The sequence below is a fragment of the Symsagittifera roscoffensis genome, chromosome 1 (genome assembly GCF_963678635.1).
Source record: "Symsagittifera roscoffensis chromosome 1, txSymRosc1.1, whole genome shotgun sequence".
NCBI lineage: Eukaryota > Metazoa > Xenacoelomorpha > Acoela > Convolutidae > Symsagittifera > Symsagittifera roscoffensis.
In genome coordinates this window covers 30,398,607-30,417,017 of record NC_087062.1, presented here as the reverse complement: position 1 = coordinate 30,417,017, position 18,411 = coordinate 30,398,607, and the positions used below count along the sequence as shown (strand labels likewise).

Sequence of the window (18,411 nt, the reverse complement as noted above, 5' to 3'; positions counted from 1 at the left end):
TCTTGGTCTATCTAAAAAAATTGCTAAAAATTGAAGTGAATGTTGTCCAATATGGACACTGAAATCAGGCATTTAAGAGAGAAAATTCCTGAATTTGCGCTTAATTTTGTACACTAGTGGATAGAAAAGAACCCACTACATTCATTACTCTTAATAACTGCACCAACGATACCAGGATAAGTCCTTCCCTCTTGCAAAAATTTTCTTTAAAATTACAATCAATGTCTTGCAGATAGAGTATCTTTGATAGAAATAAGTGCGATATAATGGAACATCATTCGGACATTTAGAAAAGAGTTATTAAAAACCACACATGGTGTAGAGTTTTGGCCTACGGTAATTTTTACTACAACTAGATTCCATATTGGGTCGACTGTCGCTAATTGAATTTTATTGGAATCGTGATTTGAATTCCATAAACCTGTTTCAGCGTCCGTCTAGGAAAACTGGTCTGAATATATCTGATTTCAGACCAATTTATTGAAGAGAAATTGAGAACCTGATTAAGAGACACTTTTTTCGCTGGGCTGTCTGCTTCTTAAGGTCCTTCTTAGGGTCCTAATAATACCTACCTCATGACAATTATATGAGAATATGTGTTGTCAATTAAAAATAAGTTTGCGATGCTAAACTAGTGAAATCAGTTCAATTCTTTTTTTTATCATTTTTTCTTAGCTCGTACAGTTCGTTTGGCTCTTGGGGAGAACATGGCGTTGGTGTTTGGCACAGAAGGTTGGAATTGACCCCTGACCTCTTCTCTTCTGGTGTTGCCCGCAAACTGCAGCACTTCTTCCAAATCTTCCTTGCGATCTGGATCTGTCAATTTATCTTCCATCTGAACAATTTAACTATAAATCTTCATTAAATTAGTTTAAATAACGGCCCGTGGGAAACAAAAGTTGCAAGGCCGGGTATGCTCCGGCCCGGCCCACTTTAAATGAAATACGAATTTCCTAACAAAAAGTAATTTAAAATACAAATGTGAATTTGAAAAAAAAATCAAAATTTCTTAATTGCATTGGCCGCAGCCGATTCTAGCAGTTCATTTTGGCTGACTTTTGGCTGACTTTGGCTGACGTTTATGTTTTAACGAGTGAAAGGAGCGAACTCCTTAAAAAGTAAGGCCCGAGCCCGGCCCGACCCGATTGCTGATCCTAAAAGTTTCAACTCTGTTTATAAAGATGCTGGTTAGAAAGAAATCAGACAACAATATATCCGTGTATGTTGTGTTATTGTTTTTCACGACACAGGTTTGGTCTCGATTTATCAGAAAACATAGAAAATTTTGTATTCGAGATTACACCAAAACATGTAACTGAACCTGTGCTAATTTGTTTTTGAAGTGATCCACAAAAGAGAGTTGGGTCACAAATGCACTGGCTATTCTGTCTTCAAACGGGTCTGAAACATAAAATTATTTTAATCATAATAATATATCAAATTGTTTCCAAACGATATCTAATTAGAAAGTTATTTATAAAAAAATATAAATACGAACTAAAATCATTTGGGAGAACACCATTAAGCCAAAACGGCCCGTTTTCAGGTGTTTCATTAAGCGGAGAATAAGAAAAAGTAGTTAAATTCCTCGATCCAATGCAATGGTCCTTCTACCGCTAATTATTTATTAAACGTAAAAACGCACCTTTAAACCATTCTCTATATTAAAAAAAATATATATTTTTTTTGTTTTCTCGGGTAGTCTTTTTTAACCATGAGCTAGAAACCAACAGAAACAAGTTATACTTTTGGATCAATAAAATGTCTCAAAGCATGCCCAGTAAAACCGTATTTCCTAGAATGTAATTCTCCAAAAAATTATGATTAAAACTACTTCATTGAAACCGAGAAGCCCCATTCAAAAAATTGACTCAGCCAAAAAAAAAATATATGACAATGTTAAACATTTTTCTAATTTTAGGTGTAATCGACCCTCTGTTGAGTTTATTACGATTTATAATTAATTTTCGATTTGTTTTTCTCTTCGAAACTATCATGTTTAACTCTTGTGCAGTAATGGAATATCTCAAGGTATCAACTTGGCATACTTTTCGAATAATTTTTCGGGTTAATTTCAGAACTTCTTTCGCAAAAAATTCTCTTACGGTATATATTTTCTTTTCATGCATCATTTCAGTGATTGAATCCATCCTGTGTTTATAAAAATTATTTTGATTAGCCTTCTGATATTCATTTCCAGTTCTAACAGTTTGGTTTTGTCGGTATTTGCATAAACTAAAACTGCATATTGGATGATTGATTGCACATAAGTTTTAAATGCAAATATTAATTGCCGTTCAGTTAGAAACTTTCTGAATTGAAAAAACACTCCACAGAATTGCAAAATTTTGTTTTTTTACGTTATCAAAATGCTGATGAAAATTCAATTTACAGTCAAAATGAATTCCAAGATATTTAAGATATTCTACATCTTTTATTTGCGTGTCATTTAAAAAATATTTGACTGGTCTTTTCTCAGTTTCTTTGCTCCGACAGTATCTCATGGTCTTGATTTGTTGACATTCAATGTCATTTTGTTCTTGTCTGACCAATCATTTACTTCAAGCAAAGCCGATTGATGTGCAAAAGCAATATAGTCTTTGTTGTTTGTGGACTTCAGAACAGTGTCATCAGCATAAAAAAGTGTCCCTGTGTTTTTTGTTGCTATTTGGAGATCGTTTATGTAGAGTATGAATAAAAGTGCGCCAAGGATAGATCCGTGAGGTACACCAAAAGATACCAGTTTCAGTTCGGTCTTAAAAGAATTAGTTTCGATGTACTGATAGCGATTGTCAAGGTAAGATTCCAAGAGATTTAAGGCAGGCACTCTGAATCCCATATGTTCCAATTTCACTAACAGATTAGAGTTTACGTTGAAATCACCACAAAGTTCACGTTGAATTTACCGCTAACTATGTGTTCAGTTTCAGTCCCTAGCGTTAACCCACCCAATTATTTTTGCAGGCTTTCGAAGGTATCGTTGTTTAGAGAATTTGGTGGAATCTAAACAAAGGTTACTACAATTTGCTGATTTATATGGGTTTTTATGAGAACTGACAAGATATGGATATTGTTATCTTTTTTTTTGTTTTATTATCCTATGGTCTGACCCAGTGTTAACATAATGCCAATACCTCCTCCTCGTAATTCCAGCGCAACTATAGAGAGGTTCGTATCCTTGAATTTGGAAAATATCTGTGTCAAAGTTATTTTATAGCCAGGTTTCAGTTAAACATATGATATGTGGACGTTGGGCCAACTGCTCTACTTCCAATTCAAATTCTTCAAAGTTTCGGGGCAGTGATCTGATGTTTTGTAAAAATAGTGAAAAAGTTTTAGAATCTGTTTCCTCCATGTCTCTGTTAACCATATGTTCTGCGTACCATATAGTTCTCGCGTGGTTTCTTAACTAGTTGAAAATTTAATCAATCTATGAAGATTTGGCTTTTTTCTAATTAATGTTTTCTAACTACGAAAAAACTGTGTTATTTTGAAAGATGCGGAAATCGCCACTATGAGTTGTCAGAAATCAGAAACCACCCAGGGCTGTGCGGAAATCGCACAAAATCTAGGTAGTTTCTCCTCTTACTCTAAAATAATATTTTTCTTCGCAATAATACGAATATTGCTAGCTTTCAATTTTGATTCCCGTATACGATTCTTTCATTTTAGTGGGGCGGGCTTTACTTAATAACTCTTCCCTCTCGAATAAGAGTAGTTCGTTACAAATAGGATCGTTAAAAAGAACTCGCAGGAAAACAGGACACAAGAAAAGACAACCTGGCTTAGAATTCGAATCAGAATTGCCCTTAAAAATTATTTCTCTTTTCAAACTGACCTCTGATTGCGATTCGGATGTGTTTGTAGTTGGCGTCCTGGAGCACTCTGGGACGCACTTGCCCCGTTACCACGTCAATCTCGAGCGCCTGGAAGTCGAACGGCTGATAGTAGACGAAGAACCCAACCAGCAACTTCCCAATGCCACTGTCGTTCTGACTCTTCACCTTGTACGATAGAAACCATCTTTTTCAAAATTTATTACTAATCATTGTTAAAGTTTTTCAAAAAAGGCACAATACTACATGATTCAGTCCCATTTGGTGAACTATGTTCGCTAGAAACTTCTTCAAAAAGTTTGCTTGCAAAAGATAAATAAAACTTTAGGCGGATAGATAATAAAGTCCACTTTTTAATATCACACCTCCTCGAAAATCTTAGATACGAACAGGCGCGGATTGAGGATTATTATTATTTTTTTCGAGAGAGAGAGAGAGAGAGAGAGAGGACGCGGGGGTTTCAATTTATATTGATCAAACTGACTTCCCCAGCTCTCGCAAAACACTGTTTCGAGAAAGCAGTCTGCGAGGCGACGAAATTTTCAAAAAAAAACAGACCAAAAAACGACGTTCTTCGAGCTCGCTATAGGGTACGAGCAGGGGCAGATTTAAGGGGGGCGCCTCTTTCTCATGGATTCGACCCCCTGCCGACCCTTTGGTACTTTTTAAGAAGTCCAGTTTTGGCCAACCGACCCTAACATTTTTCTAAAGACGCCTTCGGCACCAATATATAATAACTTTGAGAGGGAGCGCGCGCCAAAAAAACGCATTTTTTTCAAAATTTTCCAAAAAGTGCTCAAAAACGGCATATTTGACCTTTTTTCAAAAATTTGCCTGTGGCGCAGAAAATTTGACCAAAACAGCGTCTTGTTAAGGCTTTAGAAGAGCTCGGAAAATCAATTTGGTCGACCTAAAAAAAGTTCGTCAAAATTTTCGAAAATTTTTAATCCGCCCTCCCCCTCGAGAAAAACCTAGATCCGCCCTTGGGAACGAGCATATTCCGATTAAAAATTCCTGAAAGTCGAATTTACAATTTACAGTAACACTTCAACGTATCGCCTATTGTCGTTATAAAAATAAAAATTCAGATCACAGTAGCAACCAAGCCCCATCCACTGGAATAAGTAGTTTTTCACCCCACTTTTGCAGTATTGATCTCTGTTATGAAGTTAAGTCTGAGTTCAGCTTTTTTGGTTTTCTTAGAGATGCGTGTAGAATACTCGGTAAGTCAATAAGGTCCAAAATCACAGTATAGAACCATTTAAACATTCTCCCCCTAACCGAATTTGGGCGTAGGCGAGGGGTGTGTGGGGTATAGTGGTGCAGGTTTGAAAGGGTGAACCTAAAACCTTTTATTTCAAAAATTTTTGTTTACCTTTAGCCGCTTATGGGTCTGAAGTTCTTTCCACGTCTTGATGTTTTTCAAGTCTTTCTGGAACAATTTGGCCGCCGATTTTTGTAGACTCGGGAGAACTAAGTTTAAACTTGATTGACTTACCAAAATAGCAAGGAAGAACTTGAAATCGTTCTTTTTCTACCAGTGATTGCTTAGAATATTGATTTGACATTTGATTTTTTTTCAATTGAAATGGTTTTCCAAAATGTTTGACTGAACAAAAATTGCATTTAACCGCAACAATACAAATCTAGCAAATTGTATATGACCGTACTTTAAGGTGCCTATTTCTCTCACAATTAATATGATCAAATCTAATGATTCAGAAAGAGAGAAAAAATGTGCACCTGGTGTGATGTGTCCGGCCTGAAGGTAGAAGATAGTCATGAGAGTGATGAGGTACCCGGACAGTTTACCCTCCTGGGGATCCAGAAGGCCCTCGTTGTATGCCCATTGCTTGATTGGCAGCAAAATGAACAGCAGTCGATTATCAACTGCAAACACAGAATGCTTCTCATTTTTAGTCTTTTATGAGTTTTGGTTTAGTCAGACCCAATTGGGCAGCCATGAAGTGTATAAAATAACATCTGTTGAGTTCATCTGTTAGAAAAAAAAACATTCTTGCGCCGGTGTTATTTTTTCAATATTCCCAACTCAATATTCCCAATACTTTTACGCCGGTTTTTTTCTTCAAAGCAAAATGATTCTTACTAAAACAATCAACCCCGCTAGACGTCGATTAGTTGACTTAAAATGGTATCTTCTTTAAAATTTAAACAAAAATCAACAAACTTACTTTGGTGGTAGCAGTGAATAAGGTGTGAATGGAACACTGAAGACACGTCATTGATTGACAGGTGCACCCGGAAGCCACTGTAACACATGTGGATATTTTGCTCCTATCAAATCGCAATTTTTGAAATGGTTTTGTTTGGCTTGACTCAAACTGTAGCTTCAAATAGTTTTGTGATCAATTCAGTTTTCAAAGAGCATTTATCTAAGAAGAAAAAAACCGCCGTCTTAAACGAGTCATTTGGCCCTTGAGAGCCACTGCTGTTCCACTGATTGAGATCCAGTTCTTTTGCTTACTTTGGGGCGGAAAATTGATCAGTTAAAGATCTGAAACGTCTTTCAACGACCTTCGTATGTGTTTGCGTGTGTCTTACCACAGGTATGTCCTGTAGTGGAACCCTATGGTCACATGCTCCTCGCTGATGTCTGTCTCTTCCGCCATTATCTGCGATATGCAACCTGTAAAAAACCACAACTCTCAATTTAAATTGTATACTTTTATCCTTATTACTTCAAAAATCCAATTGATACCCCTAGTAGCGTGCCAAGGGAAAGGGGGCGGGGGCGACTGCCTCCCTCCCTCTCAATTCTGGTTGCCAAATTTTTCCAAAGAGTCCCCCCCTCCTTCGGTATAATTTTCGACATCCATTTTTGAGTGACCAACCGCAAAATTTTTCTAAAGGCGCCTTGTGCGCCAATATAACTAGTTTTGAGGGGGGAGCGCGCGCCGAAAAAAAACGCATTTTTTGACAAAATTTTCCAAAAAGTGCCCAAAAACGGCACTTAGCATAGCGGTAAGGCGTTCACTTCGATATCGTCAGATAATCGATCCCCTGCCATGACAATGATAGTGTGCGAGGACGAGCTCTCACTTGACCTCTAGCTTCAGGTCTACCATAGCCAAACCGATGACGGCTGCAATAATGGTACCGCCTGAAAGTTCTAGACGCAAAAAAATGGCCGTGAGTCGCCAAAAAAGAGCTTTGCTCAGCTACAAAAAAAATCAGTCTGTAATGTGGGGAAATAACAGAAACAGACTATGCTTAGACAGGCTGGATAGCCTTTCAAAGATCCTCTGCGAATAGCAATTATAGCTAGGGGGTATCTTTTGCCCTTTAGAAGTAATAAGGATAACGTATTTCAAAAAATATAAGTATGTTGCTTTTCATGACTAAACCTGCCGTTTTGAATAAAAGTGCTCCAACGTGCTGATTTCAACCAAAAATTGGTCAGTCTGCCCGCTTTATATGAACCATACTGATTTCCGAAAAAGAAAAATTTTGTCATACAGACTAGTGTGTTAAAATAATGATGGGCTCTTTTTCATTTCCTCCCCCTCCTGCGAACTTTTAAGTCAAATTTTTGTTCGCATTTTTTGATTGGTAAAAAATTGGCATGCGGACAAATTACGCCATGGGGGGTGTTAGAAAAATGGACTTGATGGTGTTTTATTACATTGCCGAATCTGATGTTAAACGTATATGAATGATCGCTGAAATTTTGCAGAGAGGCGCAATTGTGTTAATTGACAAAGAAAGTTTTCTCGAATGTAACTTTTTTAAAAGTCAATTTTGGAAAGTTGACCCTCTCTTAAATACTAAGAACCTCACATATAGTTGGAACTGCAGAATACGGGTGGAAAAGAATGCACATCTAAAAGAATGCACATCTACGATAATGTTCATCTAAAAGTATGCTACTTAACAACATAAGTTGAGCTTATATCGCGTCGATCAAATCGCCCATCAATCAGAAGCTTTCGAACCTTGATTAGCGAGTACTTGTGCGGCTAAAGTGAGATCTTTGGCTTCCAGGGATGTCTGGTTGTGTGTGAGGATTGTGAGGTCCACATCTGTCCAGTCGAAGGCCAGTTGGGAGGACGAGGAGCCAACCAGTACAACATCTACCTCTACAATATTTGAATGTCAATACAATGTGTATATTTTGTAGCAGAATATGCATTCTACTCAAGATAGAAGAACAAAAAGCAAAACAGTTAGAACAGAAAAAACAGTATTTTTTTTACCAGTTTTACCACTTTAATTAGGACCCATAGAAATCAAAACGGGTTCATAGCCAAACTTCATTTCAGCGCAATAATTTTGTGCAAATTTAATGTTTTTGATCGCTTGAAGGGTTGAATTGTCAAAAACTTTGATTCAATTTCTGCAGCTCGAAACGTCGGTCATGAAATTAGTTTCCTCTGTTATGTTGTTCACAGAGAGATGCTTTCACATATGAGTGTAGTCATACTTTCGAAGTGATCCGTGAACTCCCTCTTGATTGCAGCTGCCACTCCCTGTTTCATGGCCGTCATGGGACTACTCTGTCTGTAGGTCATGACCAGGTCTTTCAACTCGTTCGTCATCTAACACGCAAACCAACAAAACATAAGACTGCTTTTCGATCCATATAATTTGAACCATTCATTAAGGGAGGAAAAGGCGGCTTATCCATAAGAACATACGTTCCTTGCTTGGTTCCATGACAATCTACCCAATGCTAATTCATCCAATGCCATTATAAATTTTACTAATCTACCCTATATTCCAATCTAACCTGTGCCAATTTACCCTATGTTCTGTAAAAATTCATTCGTATGCCCATGTGATTTGTCTGGTGAGTGATTTAGTTCAAGTAATTTGTCTTTCAGTTCTTCAAAACTGCCCGGGAGTCGGAACACTTTCAGTGCTTGACTTTTCTGCTCCTCGTTTTTCATTAAAAACTAGCTATAATAATATAAAGTCCGTCTTTTTCTCACCTGGTCGAAGTCTCTGTCTGATCCGTACATAGCCTTCACCCGCCAGTTGACAGCAAGTGCCCCCTTCATCCCCTTCTTCCCCTTCCCTTTCTTGCCTTTCTTTCCCCCTTTAGCACCCTTCTTACCTGAAATATTACAATCACGCAACTGTTGCCGGTGCCAAAGAGAACACGTTCACATGTCTTAATCACTGCATCACTGCATTATTTCTGGAACAAAATCAGACACCAAACTTTTTCAACAATTTAATTTTTTGGTCGGCTACTGAAAAATAAAGAGTACAAAAAGTAAAAACTTTGTTCTCATCGAGAGCTGAAGATGAAACTTATTCATAAAAACTTCAAGAATTTCAGACTCTCTTCTTGTATGCCATTCTTTTTCTGCCTTTGTACTTGAACCTATAATGTCAGTTTCATGGTTCAATTGTGTCCTCTATCAAGTTTTACCATATTTTAGACGAAGGTCAAACTTGTGCGAAATTTGGTAAGTAGTCCTCCAACTTCATCGTTGGGTCTACTATTAGAGAGTCTCAAATTCTTTTAAATTCATTTCATCTACACTTCTCGATTAGAACTATACAGCCTCTATACATTTTCGTTGACCTAACTAATATTTTTCATCAGACGAGATTTAAAATTTCCGAGAGAAAAGTCAGTATTGTTGGATTTGAGCGGAAGATTAAAAACTAAAAGCAACGATTAAATGGGGGATAACGGGCGTTAAAAGAGTAAAAATGAAAGCTAGAAAACAAGATCTTGCATTTAACTCACCTTTTCCTGCTTTTTTCTTCCCATCTGAATTCTTCTTCCCATCTTTTTTGCCTTTGCCCCCCATCATGGACAAATTTGACCAAATGTCAGTTTCAGACAGTTAAATTTGAAGGGCAATTTATTTAACAGAGCAAAATTTTGAACAAAAAACTATCATGCCAGTCACGAATATTTTGTGTAGCAGCGCATGCAGTATATATCTGTTATGTTTTTAAGTTTTAAATCATGTAGCAAAAAGAGAGTAATATTTAGTAAAAAATGAATGCCTTTAGAAGAAAGAATTGCTTTCATGATAAAGTCAACTGCTCTTAATTATTCAGAACAGCCATAAAATTACAGATCGATTAAAACCTGTAAATTTTTTATTTCGAATCTAGTGTTTTGTAAAACTGGCTGAAATGTCTCAGGCTGAATTATCTGTATATTTTTGGCTGAATTAACTGTATATTTTTGGCTGAATTGTCTGAATTTCAAATTGGCTGAATTGTCTTTGACCTAATTGTCTGTGCGCCATACGGACAAATTACTCCATGGAAGGTTAGGAAAGTGGACCTGGTGGTGTTGAATTCCGTTGCCGAATCTGATGTTAAACTTATATGAATGATCTCTGAGTGTTTCGTAGAGAGGCGCAACTAGATAACTGACAAATAAAATTTTCTCGGAAGTAACTTTTTTAAAATTCAATTTTGAAAAGTGACCCTCTCATAAATATTAAGAACCTCATATACATATAGTTGGAACTGCTGAATACGGGTGGCAAAGAATGCACTCTAGTAAAATTGAAGGAAATTGATCATAAAAACTGAGGCAATGTTCGTGAAATAGGATAGTAACCGAATTTGGAAGTAAAAGCCGGCCAAATCAAGGAAAACTTCCATATACGATAACTTTCACCTAAAAGCGTGCTACTTAACAACATAAATTGAGCTTATATAGCGCCGATCAAATCGCCCATCAACCAGAGTTTTTCGAACCTTTATTAGCGACTACTTGTGCGGCTAAAGTGCGGTCTTTGGCTTCCAGTAATGTCTGGTTGTGTGTGAGGATGGTAAGGTCCACATCTGTCCAGTCGAAGGCCAATTGGGAGGATGAGGAGCCAACTAAAACAACAATCATCTCTATATCGTTTGAATATCAATACAATGTGTATATTTGAGGCAGAACATGCGTTCTACTCAAGATAGAAGAACAAAAACAAAACAGTAAGAACAAAAAAAACAGTATGAAAAAAGTACCGAGCCTTTTTCTTTTACCAGTTTCGCCACTTTTACCACTTCAAAAATCTGTGGGCTAATAACCAAAATTCTGCTACTTCAAACAAAAATTTTATGAAAATTAATGAAAGGTTTTCTCGGGAATTTAATGACAATTTTAGAACTTTTACACAAATTTATTTTTACGCAATGTTTTTGTGCAAATTTAATGTTTTTGATCAGTTGAAGGGTTGAATGGTCAAACATTTTGATTCAAATTCTGCTCATGTGCTTGAATCATAAATTTACACAAATTTATTTTTACGCAATGTTTCTGTGCAAATTTAATGTTTTTGATCAGTTGAAGGGTTGAATGGTCAAACATTTTGATTCAAATTCTTCTCACGATACTCGAAACTTCGCTCAGGATAAAAGTTTCCTCTGTCATGCTGTTCACAGAGAGATGCCTTCACATATGAGTGTAGTCATTACTTTCGAAGTGATCCTTGAACTCCCTCTTGATTGCAGCTGCCACTCTCTGTTTCATGTCCGTCATGGGACTACTCTGATTGTAGGTCATGACCAGGTCCATCAACTCTTTCGTCGTCTAACACACAATCCAACAAAACATAAGACTGATTTTCGATCTATATAATTTAAACCATTCATTAAGGGAAGAAAAGTATGCGAGCTGTGAAATTATTCGAAACCTTAAAGGCGGCTGAACCATAAAAACATAAGTTGGTTGCTTGGTACCATAACAATCTTCCCAATGCCAATTTACCCAATGCCATTCTACCCAGAGGCGGGCGGATCTAGGATTTTCTCGATGGGGGGGGGGCGGGTTTTTAAAAAAAAAATCGAATTTTTTGTCGACCCTTTTTTTAGATCGACCAAATTGATTTTCTGAGTTCTGATTTTCGGCACGCGCTCCTCGCTCAAGATTGGTATCTATTGGCACCAAAGGCGCCTTTAGAAAAAAATAAGAGTCAGTCAGCCAAAATTGGACATCTCAAAATAGTACAAAGGGGGACCCTTTGGGTCGGCATGGGGTCGAATCCCTGAGTCAATTAAGTGATTTGCTTCAAGTACTTTGTCTGTGAATGCTTCAAAACTGCCCGGCAGTCAGAACACTTTCGGTGCTTGACTTTTCTGCTCCTCGTTTTTCATTAAAAACTAGCTACTGTATAAAAAAAGTCCGTTTTTTTTTCTCACCTGTTTGAAGTGAGAAACTGATCCGTGTACATAGCCTTCACCCGCCAGTTGACAGCACGTGCCCCCTTCTTCCCCTTCTTCCCCTTACATTTCTTGCCTTTCTTTTCCCCTTTAGCAATATTTTTACATGAAATATTACAATCACCCAACTGTTGCCGGTACCAAAGAGAACGCGTTGACAAGTCTTAATTATTTGTTTACATCACTGCATTATTTCTGAGATAAAATCAGATACCAAATTTTTTCACAATTTAATTTTTTCTCTGGGAATTTTTACTGGGCTACTAAAAAATAAGGAGAACAAAAAGTAAAAATTTTGTTCTGATCGAGAGCTGAAGGTGAAGTTTATTCAAGAGAACTTCAATCTCTTCTTGTATGCCTTTCTTTTTCTCCCTTCGAACTTGAACCTTCCCTTTTATCAACTATAATGTCAATTTTATGGTTTTTTTGTGTCCCCTATCAAGTTTTACAAAGTTTTAGACTAAAGTGAAATTTGTGTGAAATTTGGTAGGCAGCCCACCTACTTCATCGTTGGGCATAAGAGTAGAGAGTCCTAAATTCTTTTAAAATCATTTCATCTACACTTCTCAATTAGAACTATACAGCCTCTATACACTTTTTTTGACCTAATATTTTTCATCAGACGAGATTTAAAAAATCCGAGAGAAAAGTCAAAATCTTTGGATTTGAGCGAAAGCTTGAAAACTAAAAGCAACGATTAAATGGGGAATGACGGGCGTAACGAGAGTAAAAATGAACACGAGAAAACAAGATCTTGCATTTAATTCACCTTTTCCTGCTTTTTTCTTCCCATCTGAATTCTTCTTACCATCTTTTTTGCCTTTGCCCTCGATCTTGGACAATTTGACCAAATGTCAGTTTCAGACAGTTAAATTTGAAGAGCAATATATTTGACAGAGCAAAATTTTGAACAAAAAACTATCATCACAGTCACGAATAATTTGTGTAGCAGCGCATGCAGTATATATCTGTTATGTTTTTAAGTTTTAAATCATGTAGCAAAAAGAGAGTAATATGTTGTAAAATTTGAATGCCTTCAGAAGAAAGATATGCTTTCATGATAAAGTCAACTGCTCTTAATTATTCAGAACAGACATAAAAGTACAGACCGATTAATTCCTGTAAAATTTCTCGTGCCAAAAAAAATTCGCGACCAGCCAGGTCAACCAAATTTTACGTCAACCAAATTGATCATCCGAGCTCTCCTGAAGCTCTAAAAATACCCTGTTTTGGCGAAATTTTCTGTGCCGCAGGCGAAACTTTGAAACAACAGTCCAAAAAAGTGTTTTTAAGGCAAATTTTGGAAAAATTCTCCCCGCTCAAACTTAGTTTATATCGGCGCCGAAGACACCTTTAGAAAATTTTAGGGTCCGTCAGCCAAAAATGGATATATCAAAATAGTACAAAGGGGAGACCCTTTAGGCAGGCAGGGGGTCGAATCCCTGAAAAGGGTGTCCCCCCCCCCCCCCCCCCGCCTCTTCCCTAAATCCGCTGAAGCGTTCAGCCATTCAATAAGGCTTGGACGTTAAGGTCACCATTTACCGCTTTGAAAAAATGCCCGAAGCGCCAATATCCATTTCTTTGAATTTCTGAACTAAGTTGTAAATTAGGATGTGGTTCTGATATGTATATCTAAGTTTTTGCTGCGTGTTTGGCTGTAGATTTAGGGGATTGCTTCTCTAGGTTCCTTCTCTCTCTCTCTCTCTTAACGACAACGCAAAATGGTCCCATGGGTAGTGATTTCAGCGGGGTGACCGAGTACTATCTACAATACCGAGAGGGTTAAGCTGGTGGTAGATATTCTGTATTGTATTATGTTGCTTGCCACTTCTTGTGTACTGCTCTTCAGGCTGTCTCGTCTATTGGATACAGTCGCAAGAGTTTTCAATTGTAATTTAGTTCAGATGAATTTACGTCCAACTACAGACAGAAGGCTCTGAGAGAAGGCCAGAACATAATCTAATAATCAAATCAAACGGAAAAATGTCCGCGATTTATCAGCACAAATGATTGATTGGAAGTTAACATCCACTAATTCGACTAAACCAATCTCTCTTTATAGAGAAACCGTTTTTGTCAACACATAATAATTCTACGCAAATTGTCAGTTAGACCTGCTGAAACTATTAGTGTCTCAACGGATCACTCTTCCTTTGAGGCTTTTTAACAAATCTCGTTAGCTTCAAGAATCACAACTATCTTCTGTTTCTGCTAAAATTGTTCTCCTACTCCGAGAACCAACTATTCGATTCAGTGGCAATAACTGTTCTCTCTCACTTAAACTGAGAACCAACTATACTCTTTCTCGGTATCAATTGCTCTGAATCTCGAAGGTTCTCGGGTATCCTTCAGTTCCTTATCTTTTTTACATAATATTAGCTAAGTCGCACCATTCCCTGTCAGTACTGGCATCGGCTTAAATCACCCGTGGGCACAACATTTATGACTACATCCCTCCCCCTGTCAACACTGCCACGTGCCAAGCTCGGTTTCTTTTATCAAAGTTTTCACGCTTGTTAGATACTCGGTATGCGGTAGGTGTCACAATTCGAACAAGCAAACAAATTTTATACCATTTTAATCAACTACTTCTTGACCTGCGTGAACTTCAGCCCTCGAGTTCAACTCAACCTCCAAACCATGCTATGTTTACTCAGTGACCATCCCAAGGTCTTTATTTTAATTATCCCGTTAAGGCTCCGACCTCCCAAAGGTAGGGGAAGGACCCTTTTCATGGGTGGCAAAATCAATCCAAGCATCTAAAATTTCTATCTGTACTCTTCTGCAATGTCAATATTCTAGCTATCAGGGGTAAGTAGTTTGTGTCATAGGGTTCAAATTAACAAAAAACTCACCTCAGGGGAGCCAAAAAAATCTCCGTCCGTTAATACTAATTAGGAGACTCAATTCTTATGCCACAGTCCTATAACTATCATTTTCTTCTGGGATTTTTTTTGTCTAGTTGAATTGCTATAAATAGATTATTTGTCGAGCTAAACTGAATCCAAAACTTACCATTTCTATTTTGAATTTATTATATTACTCCAAGGTTGCAATATTAAAGCTATATCTCCATCAGCCTCTAGCTCGGGCCACAATATTCAAGTTTTCTCTCAAAGTTTAGCAGGGTGACCGGTTCATTTCTCCAGGGGTTGGGGCTGGGGAAGACCTCACTTTCCGGTGTTAATATCGGAGTTTTTCTTAGAATTTTGGTGTTAAAACGCCCAAAGATCAACTTAAGGTCACCCAGGAGTCCAAAATCCATACTTGGATACAAAATCTCATGTGAGTCCTAACTAGCAAGTTTCATATATATCTCAAGATTTTCCAAACTTTTTCAAAGGTCCATTATCACTTTTTCCGGAAAAAACCTATTGACACCATTATTATTTTGCGTAAATTGCTTATTTTTGGTCTAATTTGATTTTTTTTCAAGTGCTTATAGCTTCCGATCTGACCGTTGCCAGCAAAAAGTTGCAAACTCCATCACAAGATGTATCTTGCCAATACCTGTCATCCCCTCCAAGTTTAAGCTCACTACGTTCATTGGAGGCCGAGAAACGGTGTCCGGAAAATAGGGTGGGATTTTTTATTCAGGGCATAAAGCCGGAAGTAGGTCTAGAACATACTAACTAGGTCTACAACATACTAAAAATTAAGCCCAAAACTAACGCCAGCTGCCGAGTTCTGATAGGGCCATTTACACTTCCGGGGAAGGTTATCACTTGCCCCCCAAGGGTCTGAGGGGTTCCGTTTTTCGTATGCCCGTATCAAATCATCTCTGGTACCGCTCCTCTGGATTTCATAACATTTGCTACTTTCAGTTCTGATTTGGGATGCTTCGCCGATTTTGTGAAATTTTTTTTTCTGGCATAGGAGGGACGATATCTTCGAAACTTGAACTATTCTGAGCTGAAACCCTCGTTTCTTTGTACAACTTAACTTAACGATTCATCAATCTTACGCTCAGCATACTATTAGTTTTAGCAAACTGCATGCAAGTCCCAAAGTTTTACAATCTACGTTCAGTTCTTATTTTGTCGAAAGTGTATTAGGATCACCGATCCTAGAGTCTTTCCTTCAAGTCTATTATTCTCGCGAATAAAGCTAATTGCAATGTTTAGGTTGCCGTTATACTACTGAATTAAAAGAACCCCATCTCAAAATTTTAACCTATCATAAAATCAAATTATTATAATTAACCGCTTTTTTAACACTTGCATTTTTTTCCATTAACCTTGAATTTCCCTCAAAGGAACCGTTCCTTTTGTCTGTTATTCCCACGTATCAGTCCACATGTTAATCATCACGCTAATGCTTTATCCTATGATAGATAACCCTTCTTAGTTTCCGTATTAATTTTCCTTAGTATCTTATTACCTTTCTTAAAACGTAATCGCGGAACCATCAGTCGATCCCACTATGTTTATTCAAACTCGGTTAGTAAGATTTTTTTTGTTACAGAAATCCTAACTAGGGGACTTGACTGCTCTTAATTTTACTCCTCGCAGAACGACCTAACTTATTTTTTTTAAAAAAAGTAATATTCGTTTGCAGAGCAATACGCTGAGGTGGACTCGCACTGAGATATGGCTGAGAAAAAACCACGCACCGATGAGATGGGTGAAAATTTTTCCGAAAAATTAGTTTTAACTCACAAATTCAGCGATAGCAAGCCAAACTGGTAGCCTTCTTACTTATAACTGAAGAAAAATTGTTCTTTTACTTTAAAATGCAGTAAATCAAAGTTTACTTTGAATACAGTAACCAAAAACTACACCAGTGGAGAAAATTGAGCGCAAATTTAGGTTTTTAAAACTTGCTTTTTTCCAACAACTTTATTTTTCTTCAAAAACTGTTTGCCAATCAGCCAATATGATAAAAAAAAAACTAAATTACATAAGGGGCCCTTCCGTTTAGTTACGGTAAGTGCACAAGCTGGATAGGGCCATACCAGCGGTATAAAAATGCATATATATCAGCAATGAAGTCATAAATCAGCATTAAATGCATCGTCATAATGTTAATTTATCTTAGCCGTCCTTCCTCTACAATAGCGCTTATGGAGTTGTCGATAAATTGAACTTTGCGTAGCGATCTGCACCCCCTTATACAAAGTATAGAGCTCCTCAGGAGCGCGAAGCTTATTTTAGTTCTTATGTAGTTTATAGATTCTGGATAGCTTTCTTGTCTTTTTTCACTTAATTTTTCGGCCAATCGCTGCATCGTCCGCGTGGCTGTTGGAGCAGCGCCACCGGTGCATCCAAAAATTAGCGGGCAGAACCTACTCTGCTCTACGTTTAAAATTCTTTGCTGATATTTGGAGTTCTTCAGCGTTTCGTGGTATTTGTATGCATCCTTCTGCCGTTTTCGCGATGTTTTGGCATGGGGGTTGAAAATTTTCACATCAAAGAAAGCGCGGCTGAATCGTGAACCCCAGAGTCCGTTTGCCTTAATGTCAAGTCGTGCCTCATCTTCAGTTGTAGTTGAATTGTTGACAAAGCTTTCGCCTTGCAACGGCTGAAGTTTCGGCTCAATCTCGACGTCATGGCAAACCTCGTTCATGAGGTTGGCAAATGTGTCTCTGATTTCATTGTGTCTTATGTGTGTGTAACCACCCTTTGCACAATGAAGCGCATGTGTCGAGTTAAAATCAGCACCACATGCACATGTGAGTGGGGTTTTGGTTGGTTCCCATCCGTATCTTAAGTAAATACCATCTCTGAACTCTGATTTATTCAGGTTGAAGTTGTATCTGCTCAGTGGTAGAGCATTGAGCCAGTTAGAGGCTCCCTTTTCAGAGGCCAGGTCGATTGCGTATTTATCTGTTTCATTTAAGGAGTTAATGAGGTTTGTCTTTTTTCGATTTGTTCTATCAGTTTTCAATTTTTTGATTTTCGTACATCTTTTTTCTTGCTGTGTTACTGCTGTAATAGGATCTTGAGATTCCAGTACCAGTGATGTTTCCTTAGACCATTCTAGGTAGCTTTCATGATCGGATGGCAGCTTGATGTTAAGTCCGCCTATTTTAAGGGGTAAGGAAGATATCTCACGGAACTGGGGGTTTAAAGTGTCTTTACCGACTAGGTTAGGTAATAATTGTTCTTTGATAATATTTTCACATATTTCTATGTTTTCCATAGTGTTAGGCGTTGTCCTGGCAAGAAATGAAAGCTTTTCTTGAACTCCTTTAGTTTAGCAAGCATAAACCTTTTGAGGGGAGGTTTTAGCAATTTTCGTTAGTTTTTTCAAAATTTTGATTTGCTCATTCTGATGAAATTCGAGGAACTTTTTACATTCAGATTCTGTTCCTATTACTGAACCAAGCACTCGGGCTCCTGCCTTTATAGTGATTCCTATATTTGCGAAGATTTTCTGAGCTTCACCGAGTTTTTCATCTTTCACAGTGAGTTGGCATTTGGATGCT

General features: G+C 37.6%; 1 protein-coding gene across 1 annotated transcript; it reads right to left on the bottom strand.

Annotated features, from left to right (window-relative positions):
- Positions 1-626: 626 nt before the first annotated feature.
- LOC134856342 (poly(A) RNA polymerase gld-2 homolog B-like) lies at positions 627-9,816 on the bottom strand. Its single transcript, XM_063872698.1, has 11 exons — positions 9,556-9,816; positions 8,786-8,910; positions 8,278-8,392; positions 7,790-7,933; positions 6,399-6,483; positions 6,029-6,105; positions 5,580-5,726; positions 5,212-5,309; positions 3,839-4,004; positions 1,322-1,401; positions 627-835 (listed from the first exon to the last, which is right to left on the bottom strand). Exons 1-11 carry the CDS (start codon positions 9,620-9,622, stop codon positions 662-664), a joined length of 1,278 nt encoding a protein of 425 aa, XP_063728768.1. The 5' UTR covers positions 9,623-9,816; the 3' UTR covers positions 627-661.
- Between the last annotated feature and the right edge of the window lie 8,595 nt (positions 9,817-18,411).